This window comes from Parus major, chromosome 22 (genome assembly GCF_001522545.3).
Source record: "Parus major isolate Abel chromosome 22, Parus_major1.1, whole genome shotgun sequence".
NCBI lineage: Eukaryota > Metazoa > Chordata > Aves > Passeriformes > Paridae > Parus > Parus major.
Genome location: NC_031790.1, coordinates 2,241,776 through 2,258,783, shown reverse-complemented (window position 1 = coordinate 2,258,783; position 17,008 = coordinate 2,241,776). Strand labels below are relative to the sequence as shown.

Genomic DNA, 17,008 nt, shown 5'->3' with positions numbered 1-17,008 from the left:
ACAGTGAGTGACGACAGGCCTGCGTGATCCTCCTCCTCGGCGTCGACCACGGGGAGCAGCGGCGGCGGCGGCGCGCACCCCGAGCCCCCACCTCTAGGCCCAGTTCTAATAAAGGCTTATTAATAGGAGCAGAAGGTCTCCTGGCCCTTTAATTTACATCAACCTGCCCGACGCCGCTGAGCTGGAATCACTCGACTGTCCGAAGTCGCACACACGCGCTTCGGCCCAGCCCTTCTCAGGGCTGCTTCTCCAGAGAAGTCGCGGTGCTCCGGGCTTTCCGTCGCTGCGGCAGCCAGGCCTGCCAAAGTCCTTCAGATCCTGAATTTTCCAGGGAAAATCAGGAGGGTTCCTAATACAAATATTGAAGTGATGAGCTGCCCAGCACCTCTGGGTTTGTAACAGGCTGAGCAGACTGGTTAAACTGGGAGTAGCCGTTTGACCCTGGAGCCATTTCATTGTCAAGTCACAAAGATTGCAGAAAGGCATCAGGTCCCTCTCTCTGATCCCAAATTTCTCCCCTCTCCATCAGCAAAATGCATTAAATTCTGCTTTCCCAGCTGGAGCAGGAATTGGGAGGAGGAGGAGTTACAGCAATTCCTATATAAAACCCACCATGAGGAATGAACAGGACCAGGGACTCCACTTAAGATTTGTTTCATTTCCGAACATAATTTGTGCTGTCGGCTCCAGAGGCCGAGTTGCAGTCAAGAATAAACCCCTGGCAGTAGGACAACTATGAACTCAGTTGTTTTCTTTTGAGCAAGATCCATCTGCAAATCATTTCACCTCCTAGCTTTGTGCAGGAGCAGAGCTCGGCAGGGCTGGGATTGGGGGCAGTGGGATGGGGGGATGTGGGAAGGGGCAGCCTTGGCCAGCAGAAACCTGATCCCAGCTTTTCTCCCAGCTGCAGAGCGGGAGCGGGGAAGGATCTGCTCCAGGGAGAAGGGGATTCTCAAATTAAAGGAGAAAGGACTTTTCTGTGTATTCACATTTCCAGGGAGAGGGGACGCTCCAGGATGAGCTTTTCCCTTCCCGCAACAAACCAAGTGGGACAAGCATCCCCTGGCCCAGGTGAGAAGGTGCCACTGGTCATCATCCCAGTGCCTTGACCACAAATCCAAGGTCATTCCCAGCCCAGAACTGGGAGCTTTCCCAGTAACACCAGCTGAACATGATGCATCCACCCATAACTCAGAGGGAAGCTGCCAGAGGAAGAATTCGGCTTTTAAACTCTGCTGACAAACAAAACTCTGCAGCTGCCAAAGCTTTACAAGCCTTTCCCATCCAATAAAATGCCAGCCCAAAATTTTTCCCAACCTGGGATAATGTTCAGTGTGTTTTCCAAAATATTTGTGGGTGCTGGAGCCCAGCAAGGCTGAAAACAAGGAAAGGAAGGGAGGTCTTGGGGCACTGAGGCTCTTCAGCAGCAGAGATCTCCTGGGCTGGGATTTGGGACCACTTCATATTCCTAATTCCAGCTCAATTCAGTGGGATTTTCAGCAGTGCTGAGTTGCTGCTGAACAGCCTCCTATCAGTTTTTCCATTTCCGTGCATCCAAGAGACAGGACAACTCCTGAGCACCCTTTTATTCAAGGCAGATGGCTCCAGATGCTCCAGTTAATGCTTTTCTTGGAAAGGCCACAACTGGAAGCAGGAAAAATCTACTTTGCCTGTCTGGAGGTGATTTATTCCCTGCTCCTGCAGGGGATGGGAATCTCAGGGATGGGTTAGAGGGGAATGTGCTGCACTTGTGGAAGCAAACTCTCCTCAAACTGATGTCCAGGGCAATGAATCCCCTGCTCATCTCCCTGTGAATCCTGCAGACAGAATTCCAGTGGGTTCTTTATTCCAGATTTTCCCTGTGCTGCTGTGTGGCTTTGGGCTGTTCCAAGCCAAGGACCTCTCCAGTGGATCAGGATCTCTCTAATGAAAGAAATGGAACGTGGCCAGGCTGATCCAGAGGGAATGCTCAGAAATAGCAATTCCACAGGCCAGAAGGAGCAGGTAGGAAAACCATGGCTCCTGCCTGGAGTGTTCAGCCCTCCCCTGAACCAGCCACCGCTTTCCCATTCCTCAGGTCACAGAGCAGCAAAGGAACAAGACAGAATTTCATTTAAACTCTTTTCCATCTGCTTGAGGGTGTTTTTCCTTGGGAATAGTGTGGGATGAGGGCTGGTGACAAAGAGCAAACAAAAGCAATGACAACAAAAAAGTCCAGAGCTCCCCAGGAAAAGGAAACGCAGCCTAAACCTTTCTGCTTGCAGCTGTGGAAAATGCAGTGTTCTCCCTATAAATCACTGATTTCTTCCTTCATTTTAAAGGAAATCTAGGGAGGAAAAGCAGCACTGAGATCACAGAGGATCCTTTTCCCAGCACCTTCTGGGATGCACAGGCAGGAAATGCACTCCGGATGGGAAGGAGGAGCCTGGGCACTAGGAAGCCCAAGAGAGGCTCTTTTTATTCCAAGGTGTCTTCTTTGGAGCTTCCAGCACATCCAGAACTGATCCCACCTCTGGATTTCTGCACAGGGATGGGGAGAGCAGTTGGAGACTGTTTACTTTATGGAATGATAGGACACAGGGAATGGCTTCCTACTGCCAGAGGGCAGGGATAGGTGGGATATGGAGAAGGAATTCCTGCCTGGGAGGGTGGGGAGGGCCTGGGTGGAATTCCTAGGGAAGCTGTCTGCCTCTGGATCCCTGGAAGTGCCCAAGGCCAGCTTGGAGCAAACTGGGATAGTGAGAGGTGTCCCTGCCATGGCACTGGCATGTAAATGGCTGTAAATCCCTCCTAACCCAAACCATTCCACGATTTCCTCACAGCTGATGGATTTACTGGGACAGTGGGAGCAGTTTGGTCCCATCCCTGCCCCTGCCCAGCACACAGAGCCCATCCCTGTTAGAGGAAATGTTCATCCTTGAGCTGGAATAACAAAATAAAAACATTTCTTAGGCCAAGTGTCTCATCTCCCATTCCAGGCCCTGTCAAACTCTGATATTCATCAAGCTCTGCATCCCATGGATGAGGATCAAAGGCCTCCCCTGCCTGCACCAGGAAACGCTGGACATTCCAAACATTTGCACAGACGGAAAAATCCCATCTGGAGGAACGAAGCAGTCAGAGCTTTTCCTACCCCAGGGTCCCCGGTGCCACCTGCAACCTGCATTGGGAACAAGGCCCCAAGCATCCCAAGGAATGTTTGCAGCTCCCACCAAGCCCTGCCCTTACTTGTAGACATTGGTGTTGTATTTCCTCTCTCCCGGGAAGCCAAACATCCCACAGACCACGCGGGAATTCTTCATGGTCCAGTGCTTGTCGCAGATCTGCTTCCAGGTGCCCTCATCCTTCACCTCCACATAGCCCTCAGTGACAGGGACCCGCTTGCGGTAGGTGGCCAGGATGGCGCGGATACGGATGTCCTCCACCTGGATGTTCATGTTCTGGGGGCGGAAAATAAACGGGAATGACGCTGGATTGTAGGGAAACGGGATTTGGAAATTCCAGGTGGGATCACAGTCCAACTGTGATCAAGTTGTGTGGGAGGAAAATAAATGGGAATGATGCTGGATTGTAGGGAAATGGGATTTGGAAATTCCAGGTGGGATCACAGCCCAGTTATGGCCAGGTGGGGCAGAAAGGACGAGGTGTTGAGGAAGGGACAGAGCAGGGAGGCAGAGGAGTTACAGGACAAGAGGGAATCCAGAGGGCAGGGTTAGATGGGATATTGGGAAAAATTCTTCCCTGTGAGGGGATGGGATGGAATTCCCAGAGAAGCTGTGGCTGCCCCTGAATCCCTGGAAGTGTCCAAGGCTGGGTTGGAGCAACCTGGGATAGTGGAAGTGTCCCTGACCATGGCAGGGAGTGGAATGAGGTGATTTTTAAGCTCCCTTCCAACTCAAACCTTTCTGAGATTTTATGAAACAAACCTTTCCACCTTGTGTAAATCCATCCTCTGGAAGAGAATTCTTTTTCTCATTAAAACAAAAAGTGCTCTAATTTATTTTATAAGCAGCCCTGTAACAAATCTACTTTGTCACTTCTATTCCAAGTGCTGTTTTCACCTTAATTTAGTCCCTGTTCCCGTGGAAATAAAGCAAGCTCAGCTTTGTTAGGGCCAGTTTAATCATAGAATCATTGCAGGGAGCTGGGAGCCCTGGCAGGGAAGGACTTTGGCATTCTCATCCAAAGCCATGATTTCATGTGGAATCTGGGATTCCAACATGCTGACAGCAGCGTTTCTCTGACTCCTCCTCTGCAACCTGGGACAGCAAGTGAGTCATGGAAGCTGAATGGATTTCACATCTGGGACCTACATGAGGGCACATGTAGACCCTGACCAGCCCTGCAGAGCTCTGGGGGCAAATCCTGGCTGGAAAATCCCTGTGAGGGCAAAAACCAGCCCTGCAGAGCCTCAGGGACAAATCCTGGCTGGAAGAGTTCAGCCAGGATTTGTCCCTGAGGAAAAGGTCCCTAAGGGCAAAAAGCAGCCCTGCAGAGGTCCAGGGACAAATCCAGGCTGGAGGGGGCAAATCCAGGCTTGAAAAGATCCCTGAGGGCAAAATCCAGCCCTGCAGAGCTCCAGGGATGAATCCTGATTAAAAAGGTTCCCTGAGGGCCCAAACCAGCCTTGCAGAGCCCCAAGGGTAAATCCAAACTGGAAGGGAAAATCCAGGCTGGAAAAGTTTTCCTGAGGGCAAAAACCAGCCCTGCAGGACTCCAGGGGTGAATCCTGACTGGAAAAGATCCCTGAGGGCAAAATCCAGTCCTGCAGAGCCTCAGGAGCAAATCCAGGCTGGAGGGGGCAAATCCAGGCTGGAAAATATCCCTGAGGGCAAAAACCTGCCCTACAGAGCTCCAGGGGCAAATCCAGGCTGGAAACAAAAAATCCCTGAGGGCAAAAAGCAGCCCTGCAGAACTCCAGGGAGAAGTCCAGGCTGGAAAAGCTCCCTGAGGACACAAACCAGCCCTGCGGAGCTCCAGGGACAAGTCCTGTCTGGAAAAGATCCTCTGTGGCGAGTGGTTACAAAAAAAGCTTCTGAAAGATGGATGAATTCCCTTCCAGGAGCCCTTTCCTTGTCAAATATGTGCAAACCCACGTGGTCCTGCTAGGGGTTACATCAGAACTGAGGAATCCTCAGAGTCAGCCACTCGGAAAAGAAAAATCGCCCACAGCTTTAAAGGGCCACGGGCGGCTGGTCAGCTCGAAGTGAGATCAAAGCAGGACCTGCCCAGTCCTGCAAATTCCATGGCTCATCCATTCTCCAGATGCTTTCAGAGGGGCTGAGACACCAAACAGAGCCCAGGGAAAGGCAGAGAAAGAGGCTGCTGGGACAAGAAATGGGGCAGGGAGTGGGGTAGGGGATGGAACAAGGAAAGGGGCAAGGAATGGGGTTGGCATCTCCTCCTCAGCTCTGCTCCCCTGCTCACACCATCTTGGACAACACACTTAAGGCTTCCTCCCTGCTTTTCCTTATTTCCCCCCTTTCTGTCTTTTATTTGTGTACATTTACCACTCAGTTTTGCAAATCACTGATTCCCCCTCAGCTGCAGGAATTCAATTCTCCAAAATCCAAGCTGGAGCACCCCTGGAAAGCAGGATTTATCCAACAGTGCTACTCACATTGGGTTTGTAGGCTGGGCTCCGGTTTTGAAAGCTCTTGTAGCCCTCAAGAATTAAAAACAACCCCTGTGATACCCAAATTTGTTATATCTGATGCAATTTCAGGTGTTCTGACGGTCTGATGTGAGAGGGGATTTGAAACCTCTCCAGTAGAGCCTGAGAAATCCGTTTGCAGCACAGTTTCTCATGAGCTTGGCAGTTTCTCCTAAAATCTTGTGGAGTTTTTGACTACGTGCTGTCAGGAAGGTATCAGAGCCTCAGGGCATTCCAGGCCTCCCCAGGCTGCTTTCCAAACCCTGCAACTCGCTTTTCCCTGGTGCAGCTTAAGAAATGTTTACAGCTTTTGCCTTGCTGGAGGAATTGTGTTTACCCAGGGCTGTCAGAGGGAACCTTGTTCCCCCACTTCCCCTACCCTGCCTCATTTTCTTCACCAGGAAGAAAAAAGTAATCAAAGCCTTAAATCCACTTGGAAACAGCTGTGGGTGCTGAAGATCTCCAAGTGTTTTTAATAAAAGCCTTTTAAAGAGATTAACCCAAAGGCCAGGGAGGCAACTCTTCAAACTCTGCTGGAAAAGCACCTGGGAAAAAAATGGGAAGTAGGAAGAAATTTGCACTGGCAGCTGGGAAAGTGGGAGAGGGAGTTTCCCATCCATGATTGTGGGATTTATCCATCCTGTAGGAAGCCCTGAGGTTTGAAACCCAGAGTTAGGTGAGGAGCAGCCCCACAAGGAAAACTCTGGAATCGAGAGAAAGCTGAACCCTAAAGTCACAGGAATGGGATATTTTCCTTCTAGACCCAGCACCAGCAATGTGCTAAAGCCCACACGTGGTTTTCACTGGATAGCCCTGCCCCTTTTCCTTGGATTTAAACCTGCTGGAGGCTACAGGCGGTCCTTGGAATGAGCTCAGAGCCAGGGATGCTGCTCCAGGTGCTGTGTTCTGTGAGGAAGCTGCTCCGCAGCTCAGCCCGCTTGGGTCATGGGCAATTCCAGATGTTGAACATCTGCCTGGTGCTTCCCAGGATCAGCATTCCCATGTTCCACCTCTTCCTCATCATTAACTGTCCCTGCTCTTGCTGCTGGGCCATCCCAGGGAATGTCATCCAGGTGGAAATCCTGGAAAACCCCCAAGGCAAACAGAGGAGTCGAAGGAACACTCAGTTGGGCTCAAACTTTTCCAGCCTTTAGGATTCCTGGGAGGGAACAGCAATTCCCAAACTCTTTCTGTGCAGGAATCAGGTTCAGAGAGAGCAAACTGCTTCTCCAAAGGCAAAAAAACAGGGAATCCTATCCAGGATCCTGAGGAGTCAACTCCAACCTCCTTCCTGCAGCAGGGAGCACAACAGAACCCCCAGCTCTAAAGCTGTCATGTTCTCATCAGGAATATTTGGGTTTTCCTCTCCTGATCCAACAGATTTGGGTTTTCCCTTTTCTTCCCACTCCTCCAGCCAGGCAGGAGCATTGTTCTCCAAATCCCAGCTTGTCCCTGCCAGCTGCCAGAGGGGAGAGCACTGAGCAGGGCAACATGGGACAATCCTTCCCTGCTGCATTCCTACAGCTTCCAGGCATCTCCACCTCATGGATTTTCCAAGGCAGAGGGTGGATTTTAATGTTCCAAAGCCCTTGATGGATCTGGAAATGTTTCTGGGATTTATGATGTCGGAGCATCAGGCAGAGAAAGAAAAGAGCCTACTGAGGCTGAGAAGGAGAAAAGTCACAATGACACAAAAAAATAAAAACCTCTTGAAAAATGGGAAGCTTGGGAATGCTGGGAGGTGCTTTGGGATTTGCCTGTTATTTTTGCAATTATTTCTGCAGCTTAACAAATCAAAAGATGTTGTTCCAGCTGTTTCCAGAAGAGCTCTGAGCACAGCAGGAGTGGGATATCCATGGCTCCAGAACTCGAGATCCCTGTGTTTCCCACTCCAGCCCTTGAAATTCCTGCATTTCCCACTCCAGGACTCAAAATTCCTGTAGTTCCTACTCTGGGACTCAAAATTCCTGTATTTCCTACTCCAGCATTTGAGATCCCTGTATTTCCCACTCTAACACTCAAGATCCCAGAATTTCCCACTCCAGGACTCAAAATTCCTGTATTTCCCACTTCCAAGCTGGCCATTTGGACATTTCTTGCCCCCTGTCTCACTGGGCTGGGTCCTTGTTGGTTTTTTACAAAGCAGTCAAAAATAAGGTGCAAATGGAACCTCTTGCTATTGGATTTGGGAAAACATTCCCAGGGCCAATGTGCCACCTCAGGCTCTGGACAAAGCTCTCCCATCTCATCCCTCTCCCCCGGAGGTGCTGACTCAGACATGAAAAGAAATCCTGCACCAACCTGGGATTCTGTTTCGTACATTCAACTCTTTTGTCATTATTTCTCTTTTTTTTTTGGCCTGTGTTTGCCAAGGAGGACAAAAAAATAAGCAAAGCAGCAAAAAAATGAGGCAAAATTTCATTCCTGGAGTGAATTCATTTCCTGATAGCTCCAACAGACCACAGAAACATTTTCAGGATCTGTCTGAGAGCAAAACCAACCCCAGTCTTGTCCTCTTCTCCCTCCCAGGGCTGGTTTAGAGCAGGGAATTTTGGAATTTTGTCTGAGAGCAAAACCAACCCAAATCCATCCCCTTTTTCCCTCCCAGGGCTGGTTTAGAGAAGGGAATTTTGGAATTTTGTCCGAGAGCAAAACCAACCCAAATCCCATCCCTTTTTCCCTCCCAGGGCTGGTTTAGAGAAGGGAATTTTTGACGGAGCAACTCAAGGGTTTGCTCTGGCTCTGAATGAAGAGCAAACCCTCTGAGAGGAATTCAAGGCACTGCAGAGATCTGCTTTATATTGGAAAATTCAAGAACAAAAGATCAGAATAAGCACACTGAGGGTTCTCCAGCAGAAAGGGCTGCCAGGAGCTTTTTCCCAAAAATTCTTTGGGATTGGAATGGTTTCCTTTGGCTGCAGAGGTTTTGTTACACTGTTCAATAATGCGAATCCAGGCAGGAATGGTTTCTCCTCCAACAGCAGCTGGGCTGATGGTGAAAACAGATTCCAGAGAAAAACTGGGAGCAAACAGCGCCTAATTGATAAAGCAGATTCCTAAAATCCCCCTCTCTGTGCTTTGTGGACACGTGGAGAGAAATCCCAGAGCAAGGGAAACTCTGGGATTGGGAGAAAGCTGAGCCCTAACCCATGGCTTGTTCTAGGGAGGCAAAGATGGAGAGCTGGGATTTGGGATAAGGGAGGGAGGGAGGGACAGGATGGGGGAATGGTTTGAAATAAAAGAGGGAAGGGATAGGATGGAATATTGGGAAAAAATCCTCCCCTGGGAGGGTGGGAGGGGCTGGGATGGAATTCCCAGAGAAGCTGTGGCTGCCCCTGGATCCCTGGAAGTGCCCAAGGCCAGGCTGGAGCAGCCTGGGATGGTGCAGGTGTCCCTGAGGATGGGATTGAAGCTCCCTTCCCACCCAAGCCATTCCAGGTTAAAGCATGGGAGGCAAAGATGTGATGGAGTTTTGGGATAAGGGAGGGAGAGACAGGATGAGAGAATGGTTTGAAATAAAAGGGGGCAGGGATGGGGATATTGGGAAGAAATCTTTCCCTGGGAGGGTGGGAGGGACTGGGATGGAATTCCCAGAGGATCTGTGGCTGCCCCTGGATCCCTGGAAGTGCCCAAGAAGAGGTTGGATGTCCCTGGGGATGGGATTTAAGCTCCCTTCCCATCTAAACCATTCCAGGATTCCACAATCTCAGCTGGAACTTCCAGCATCCTATAACAGAAATCAGTTACAAAATGAGGGGAAAATGTGTGAAACTCTTCCACGCTGGGCCACATTTCCCTCTATCCCAATCCTTGCCTTGCCAGGAGCCACATCCAGGGCCCCAGAGCTGCTCCTCTCCAGCAGGGACACAAAAGCCCTGGCAGAGGCTCCGAGCTCCGTTACAAAACCGGGGACTCACAACCTCGGCAGTCGGGGCCAGCCTGGAGAGAAAGCTTTGTTTTTGAGCCTTCACTAAAGGATTCCTCGCTTGGAAAAGTTTTCACATGAGCCTCGAGTGCTTTTGTTTCCACCCTCTGAACCAAACGCTTCCCCACGGCTTCGGGTCCGATGGCAAAATCCCACCCAGCTTTGGGAATATTCCCCTGCCCCATTTGCTGCTGCTTTGTGCTGGCAGGTGATGCCCAGGATGGAATTTTTGGGGTTTTCTCTGTGCCCAAAAACCCAGCCCTTCCCTTTCCTTTTGAAGGGCCCTGAGGATGCTCAGGAATCAATCCAGGGAGAGGATCCCATTCCTAGAAATCCTAGGCTGCAGACGCTGGTGCTGAATCACTCTGGAATTTGGATTTCTCTCTGCTCTGTCCCTGGATTTTTTCATTTCCATTTTCATTCCCCTCCTGCTTTAAGAGCTCCACCATCCATTCAAACTCATTCCTTCCCCAAGCCTGACCTATCCCACTGCCCCTAAAATAAAACCTATTTATATCCCTTTTCACTCCCAACAGAGCTCCAGGATTTCTCAGCTTCCAAACATCAGGAATTAAGGCTGAAACTTGAATAAGAAATTGAATTTTTTTTTCCTCCAATCCACAACACAACACAAAAATCTTTCTACAGGGACTTTGTCCATCATAAAAAGCTTTGCTTCCACTAAAGCCACCAGAGGAAAACAACTCCTTTTCCTTCACATCCATGGGAGTGGGTAGAATCTGTTTGGGTTTAAACATCTGGAGCTGAGCCTCTGAGTCACCCCAAGGTCCCATCTGTGAAATAACCATGGGAGGATGGGACAAAGCCGGGGAACAGAGGTGCCCTGGGAACAGGAGCTGGGCTGGGGCTGCATGGAAGGATGATGGAGCAGAGTTTGAGCCAGGCTCAGGGGCTAGGAGCAAACCCAGAGCAGATTTGGGCTGACAAAAGCCTGGCTGAGCTGGGAAAGGCTCTGTGGAGCCCCAGCAGAGTGAGGGGAGAGCCCTGGGAAAGGCTGGGGATGCCAGGGAGGGGACAGGGCAGGAGCAGGGGAGCCTAGGAAGGCTCAGCTTAGGGCAGGCTCAGCTTAAGGCAGGCTCAGCTTAAGGAGGACTCTGTCCCTGGCAGCCCTAATGGCCAAAGCTTTGTCATTCCCTCTGTCCTTTCTGCTGAGCTGCCTCAAAGCGTTTGGATCAGGCACAGAAATAAATTTTCCCGCTGAAAGCCAAGAAAATTTATTGCCAAGAAACAACAAGGTCAGGAACACAGAATTAATTAAATTAAATCTCTGCAAAAGACCTCCAAGCTCATTAAGTCCAACCTCTGACCAATCAGCACCTTCTCACCCAGACCCCCCCACTCTGTCCTTAGAAGTTCAATGTTTGAACAGAAAAATTATCTTTAAAGGCCTTTCCAACTCGAACCCTGATTTTAGCACCCTGACCTGCTTCAAAGGAGCCACCGAGGCAAATGGTCACACTCACTTTGAATCTACAGCCCAAAAACGTGGTGGGTTACCCCCAAATCAGCTGAATTAACATTTTAACATTTTCCTGAGGTGAGGAGCTGCTGGAGCCCCTCCTGGCCACACAAAGCAGCAGAATTTTGCTGCATTTGGGCTTTGGTTTGGAGAAGTAAACATTTACAGTAAAGAGAAACTCAAACCCTGTTGTCACAACAAACAGGCAAATAAAACTTTCCTAATTAAACACTGAGGACTGCAGGACACGGGGGGGAGTGACCCGTGTGACAAATTCCCAGAGCAGGGTCAGAGAGTCCAGTGATTTTCATGGCAAAAAGCTGGAAAAGAGGGAGATTTACCTGGGGACAAGGCACAAAGCCCAGCCTTGTCCCCCTTCCCTCCCAGATCAGTTTTGCAGAGCCTGGCTTGACTGAGAACACTGAGGAGCTGGCAGAGCCTTTCCCTACTCTTTAAAAAACTGGAATTAAGCAGAAGCATGGAATGGAAAGGACCTTAAATCCCACCTCATCCCACCCTGCGACACGTTCCACCATCCCAGGCTGCTCCAAACCCCATTCAGCCGAGCCCTGGGGTTGGCTCATCCCACTTTTAACCCGGCACAACCAAAGCCTATGAGCCTCTGGGCTTTGAAGTGAGATTTTTGTGCCTCACAAGTACCCAGAGGGGAAATGAAGGCCAGAAATAGCAGCAGGTCCTGGCGTGCTGAGCCAGACCTGTCTGGCCACCGTCTGGCCAAAGCCCTGGGCTGGCCTCAGGTACCAGAGCTATTTGTGAGCCTCTAAAAGCTGCAAAAATTCGATATATTTAGAGCCTGGCCTACTTGAAGGCTGTGTGGGCGCACACAGAGGAAGGAGGCGGACAGCAAATATTTTGTTCAGGATGTTTTGGGGCGTGCGTTAAATCAAATCCCTCTGGTGCGTTGACTTAAGGAATATATTCAGGTAGGAATCAGTCACTGTGGCCTTGAAATAGCTGGAAAAACCAGGAGAGCAGTTGCAGGTTGTGGGTATGGAGGAGCCCGCAGAACCCAAGATCCTGGCTCTCTCCTGGAAGGCAAGACACCTTTCACTCAGAGAGAGATAATGTGTCGCTCCCAGGGCTCTTTGAGTTAGTTTTGTTAAACTGTTGTGCCCCATTGGTGTCCCCCCTGCTGTCCCACCCCGATACAGGTATCTCGGGCTTCCCCCCGCCCCTCTCCTTCCCCATAAATATCCCGGCTTTCCCCCTGTTCCAGAGATTCTCTGTTCCTGGCTCCCTTCGCTAAAGCCCTGCCTGAATAAAGGCTTGTGCCTTGGTGGAATGCCGGACCAGCTTTCTCGTCCCTGCTTTCTGTGTCACCCGCCCGACGCCGCTGAGCTGAGCTGGAATCATTCGAATGCTGCTGAGCTGAGCTGGAATCACTCGACTGCTGCTGAGCTGAAATCACTCGACCGCTCGAAGCTGCTCACACGTGCTTCGGCCCAGCCCTTCTCAGGGCTGTGTCTCTGGAGAAGTCGCGGTGCTCCGGGCTTTCCGTCGCCGCGGCAGTTGTTATCCCAACTCAACTTCAATGAGTTGGGATAACAGAGAGTGACTGCAGGAAAAGCGGGGATGGCATTCCCAGCTCGGGGAACGCACAGGGAATTTGGATTTCAGAGCTCCTGCCACCCAGCAAAGGCTCTGCAGCTCCACTGCCCTCCAAGAAATCCTCTGAAATCTGCAGTGGGAGTGGAAAACTACAAAAAATGGAATATGAAAAAGGGAGGGATGGAATTGTGCTGTTGCCAGAAGGATAAACCCCTTCCTGCCTGTCTCCCTCCTCTTCATCCCAACTCCCACCACTCAGCCTCCCCCAAAACACTTTGGGGTTTGAATTGGAAAGGCCTTTAAAGATAATTTTTCTGTTCAAACACTGAACTGCTCCTAAGGACAGAGTGGGGTGGTCTGGGTGCTGATTGGTCAGAGGTTGGGCTTAATGAGCTTGGAGGTCTTTTGCAGAGATTTAATTAAATTAAATTCTGTTTTTCTGTGTCCCTGACCTTGTTGTGTCTTGGCAATAAATTTTCCCAGCTCTCAGTGCCTGATCCTGAGGGTCAAGCACTGCCCCTTCCCAGCAGGAAAAGGGATGGAAAAGTTCAGGGGTGGGAAGAGATATGACATAACCCTCAAAACACGAGCTGCAATGGGAAGGGATCCGTCTGAGTGCATCCACGTATGGAATGGCCGAGTGATTTACGGCCATGGAAAATTTCCTCCTATCCCACTTATCCACAGCTTTTCCAGGCTGGGAAGTGGAGCTGTGCCGGCAGCCAATGAAAACAAACTCGGCTCAGGGGTTATGGAGCTGCTTCTGAAGGAGTGGGGGCTCCTCATGGGGCAGAGCTGAGCCAGCCCGGCCAGATTTGGGCAAAACGTCACCAAGCAGGGTCCTGTCACCGTGGGGTCATTCCCATTCCCTGATTTCCCATGTTCCCAGCACTTCCCGGCCCTGGGGAATTCACACCAAAGAGTTAAAAGTTTCTAAATGAAATTGGGAATTGGGAAATTGGGATTGTTCACAAGTTTTGGGGTGAGCTCGTTGTGGCCTTCCAGGGCCTGCATGAGCTACAGAAACGTAGAGAGGTGTTTGGCACAAGGGATGGAGGGAGAGACACAGGGAATGGATTCCCACTGGAAAAGGGGAGATTTGGGTGGGGTATTGGGAAGGATTTCCTGGCTGGGAGGGTGGGGAAGGGCAGGGATGGAGTTCCCAGAGGAACTGTGGCTGCCCCTGGATCCCTGGAAGAGCCCAAGGCCTCCCCCAAGGTGAAGAAACCTTTCCTAATATCCAACAAAACCTCCCCTGGCCCAGCTCCAGCCATTCCCTGGGATCACAGGCACCAAAATCCTGTTAATCCATAGGCTGTGCACACAGCCAGATCCATTTGGGAATCACAACCAGGGTGGGAATGCAGGATCCAACACTTGAGCTCGGTTTAGCACCTCCAGGCAGGCCTATTTTAGTAAAGCCTGGTTTGAGCAGCAGCTGAAGGCCAAAGTGACCAATCTCATCCCCTGTGAATCCTGCTGGGATCTCGCTGCTTTTGCTCTGTCAGTGCTGATGGGGAGTCCTGACCACAGCAGTGCTCACAGGAAATTCCAGCCCCCTCACACCTCATTCCAAAGAGAAAACATCACTGGGACAAGCTCTGGGCTCCAGGAGGATCCCAGGAGCTCACAAATGATGATGTTTCCCCTGATGAATGCAAGGAATGACCTGCAGAATTCCCAGGCGTGCAGGAAAGGGCAAAGACTTCCAAACTCACCTTCACAGGAGGCTTTGGACCTCCCTGGTGTGGATTTGTGACCCCCTGGGCCACCCTGCTCCTCATTTTTGGCTCCAGCTGTGGCCCACGGAGGAGATAAAGCAAAGATAAGAGAAGGAAAACTCGGAGGGGGAAGGAGCTGTAACACTTGACAGCTGGTTGTGAGTGCAAGGAGCCACCCCGATGGCATCCTAAACATTCCAGCTCCTCGCCTCCAGCTTTAATCCTGCTGCAAGGAAAGCAGCAGGGAAAGAACCCTTCAGCTCCAGGGATTTTATTTTATAGGGAGAGAGGAAAAATCAGCTGGGTCTTGCAGAACGGAAGCAGCGCTGTGGTGGGAAGGGTCATGAAATTCAGGGAGAAGCAGAATCCTGGAATGGTTTGGGTGGGAAAAGGAGCTTAAAATCATCCAGAAAGATAAAGAATCCTGGAAAGGTTTGGGTGGGAAAAGGAGCTTAAAATCATCCAGAAAGATAAAGAATCCTGGAAAGGTTTGGGTGGGAAAAGGAGCTCAAAATCATCCAGAAAGATAAAGAATCCTGGAAAGGTTTGGGTGGGAAAAGGAGCTTAAAATCATCCAGAAAGATAAAGAATCCTGGAAAGGTTTGGGTGGGAAAAGGAGCTCAAAATCATCCAGAAAGATAAAGAATCCTGGAAAGGTTTGGGTGGGAAAAGGAGCTCAAAATCATCCAGTGCCACCCCTGTCTCAGGCAGGAATAATTCCAGGTTGCTCCATGCTGGTTTTGGGCGCTTCCAGGGATGGGGCAGCCACAGTTTCTCTGGAATTCCATTCCAGCTCCTCCCCAGCCTCCCAGGGAAGGTTTTTTATCCCTAATTTCTATTTTTACCCTGCTGTCTCTGTCAGTTCAGGGCAGGCAGGGGATGAGCAGGGGGTGCAGCAGACTCTGCCCAGGAAAACAGCTCTTCCATCCCACTCACTGCAGCTCCTGACAACGAATTCCACTTCTCCCTTTTCCATCCATTCCTCCTGCTGATGCATCCAGGCTTCTGCTCCAGGAATCGTCTCATGATTCATCTGAGGTTTCAGCACCCCAGAATTCATTCCCGATTATCTGATGTGTTCCGGTCATCCAGCCCTGGTGCTGAGCTAATGGAAGAGCGGAGCCCTCCAAAGCTTCTATGATTAATTCCTGGAGCAGCTCAGGGTGAGGTGACCTCTGTCTAGACTAAACCAGATTTTCATCCAGGTGTTTTGAGGACTCTCTGTGGTTTTGGAGGAACCAAAGCCACCCCTGGTGTTCCATGATCCTGCCTCATTCCCTGAGACACAACTGAGTCATTGATGGAGCAGCTCAGGATGATCCCTCCCGAGCCAGGGGAAGCAAGGTCAGGGCAAGGAGAGGAACTGAATCCCTCAGATCCTGGAGCTGCAGCCCTTCCCTGGAATGCTGAGCGCTGCCTGCTCATCCCATTCCAGCTCCCAGACAAACCCAGGGATTCATCCTTGGGGACCATGCTGAAACATGCAGCACATCCTGGATTTTCCCTGGATGCTCAAAAGGAGCTCTGGGAAATGCTTACAGCAGGGTCTTTCCATAAATTTTGGCCAAGTGCAGCCAGGGAATTGAGACAGTGAAAAATCTAGGAACAGGGAGGTACCCGAGGCACCACAAACTCCCCGAGCTGAGGAGCTGAAGGAAAAATTCCCTTTTTCCCCCTCTGTCAAGCTCATCCCAGGTCCCTTCCAGCCCAGCATTCCCACATTGCTTTATCCTGCAGAAATCCCACCGGGATGTGCTCCAGGCCCTTTGGTTTTGGATCGTTTCCCCAGATCTCCCCCTCAGCCTCCCAGTGAGAGCCCAGAACCTTCCCCACGCCTTCCCTTCCTCCCTTCCAGCAGGAATCCCAAATTCCCACAAATATTCCTAAAATATGCTTTGATCACGGCTTCTCCATCGCTGCTTATCCAAATGATTCAAAATTCCATTTTTATCCCTTCCCTATAAATCCAGCTATTAGGAATTATTCCAGCCCAAATCCCGCCCTTCCTGCTGCCCCCATTATCCCAGAGAGCTCCAAACTGGAGTTAAAATAGGGGGAAAACTCAGGATTTTGGTCCATTGGAACCAAAAAAAAGTCAGGAAGTTCTGGAAGCGCAACACAGATTTTGCCTCTCTAAATATTACCAGGTTTCGATTTTGAAAACTTGATTGAGGAACTGCAATAATTTATAGTTAAAATAAAATAAAATAATAAATAATAAATAATATAAATAATATAAAGAAAATAAAATAATAAATAAAATAAGATTAATTAAAAATAAAATAATAATTAAAATAAAATAATATAAAATAATATAATCTAAAATAAAATCAAATCAAATCTCAGACTGTTTCAAATCTGAAATTGGAACCTGAATTTTCCTCTTCAGCCCAGCTAGGAGCAGTCAGGAGTTTGTTTTAATCCAAATGATGAGATAAATATGGGATTAATTGATAATGGGAATAAATAAAAGAGATAAATATGGAATAAATTGATAATGTGAATAAATATGGGATAAATATAGGATAAATTAATAATGTGAATAAATATGGGAAAAATTGATAATGGGAATAAATACATAGGATAATATAGGATAATATGCAATAAATTGATAATATGAATAAATATGGGATAAATTAATAATGTGAATAAATATGGGA

At 49.6% G+C, this 17,008-nt stretch overlaps 1 protein-coding gene across 2 annotated transcripts in view; it reads right to left on the bottom strand.

Moving 5' to 3' along the window:
• LOXL2 (lysyl oxidase like 2) overlaps positions 1-17,008 on the bottom strand; it is a 48,073-nt gene that overhangs the window by 20,434 nt on the left and 10,631 nt on the right. For both annotated transcript variants that reach the window (XM_015648914.3, XM_033519446.1), the window contains one exon: positions 3,229-3,440. In XM_015648914.3, coding sequence (XP_015504400.1) covers positions 3,229-3,440 — 212 coding nt within the window. The remainder of the gene's footprint in view (positions 1-3,228; positions 3,441-17,008) is intronic.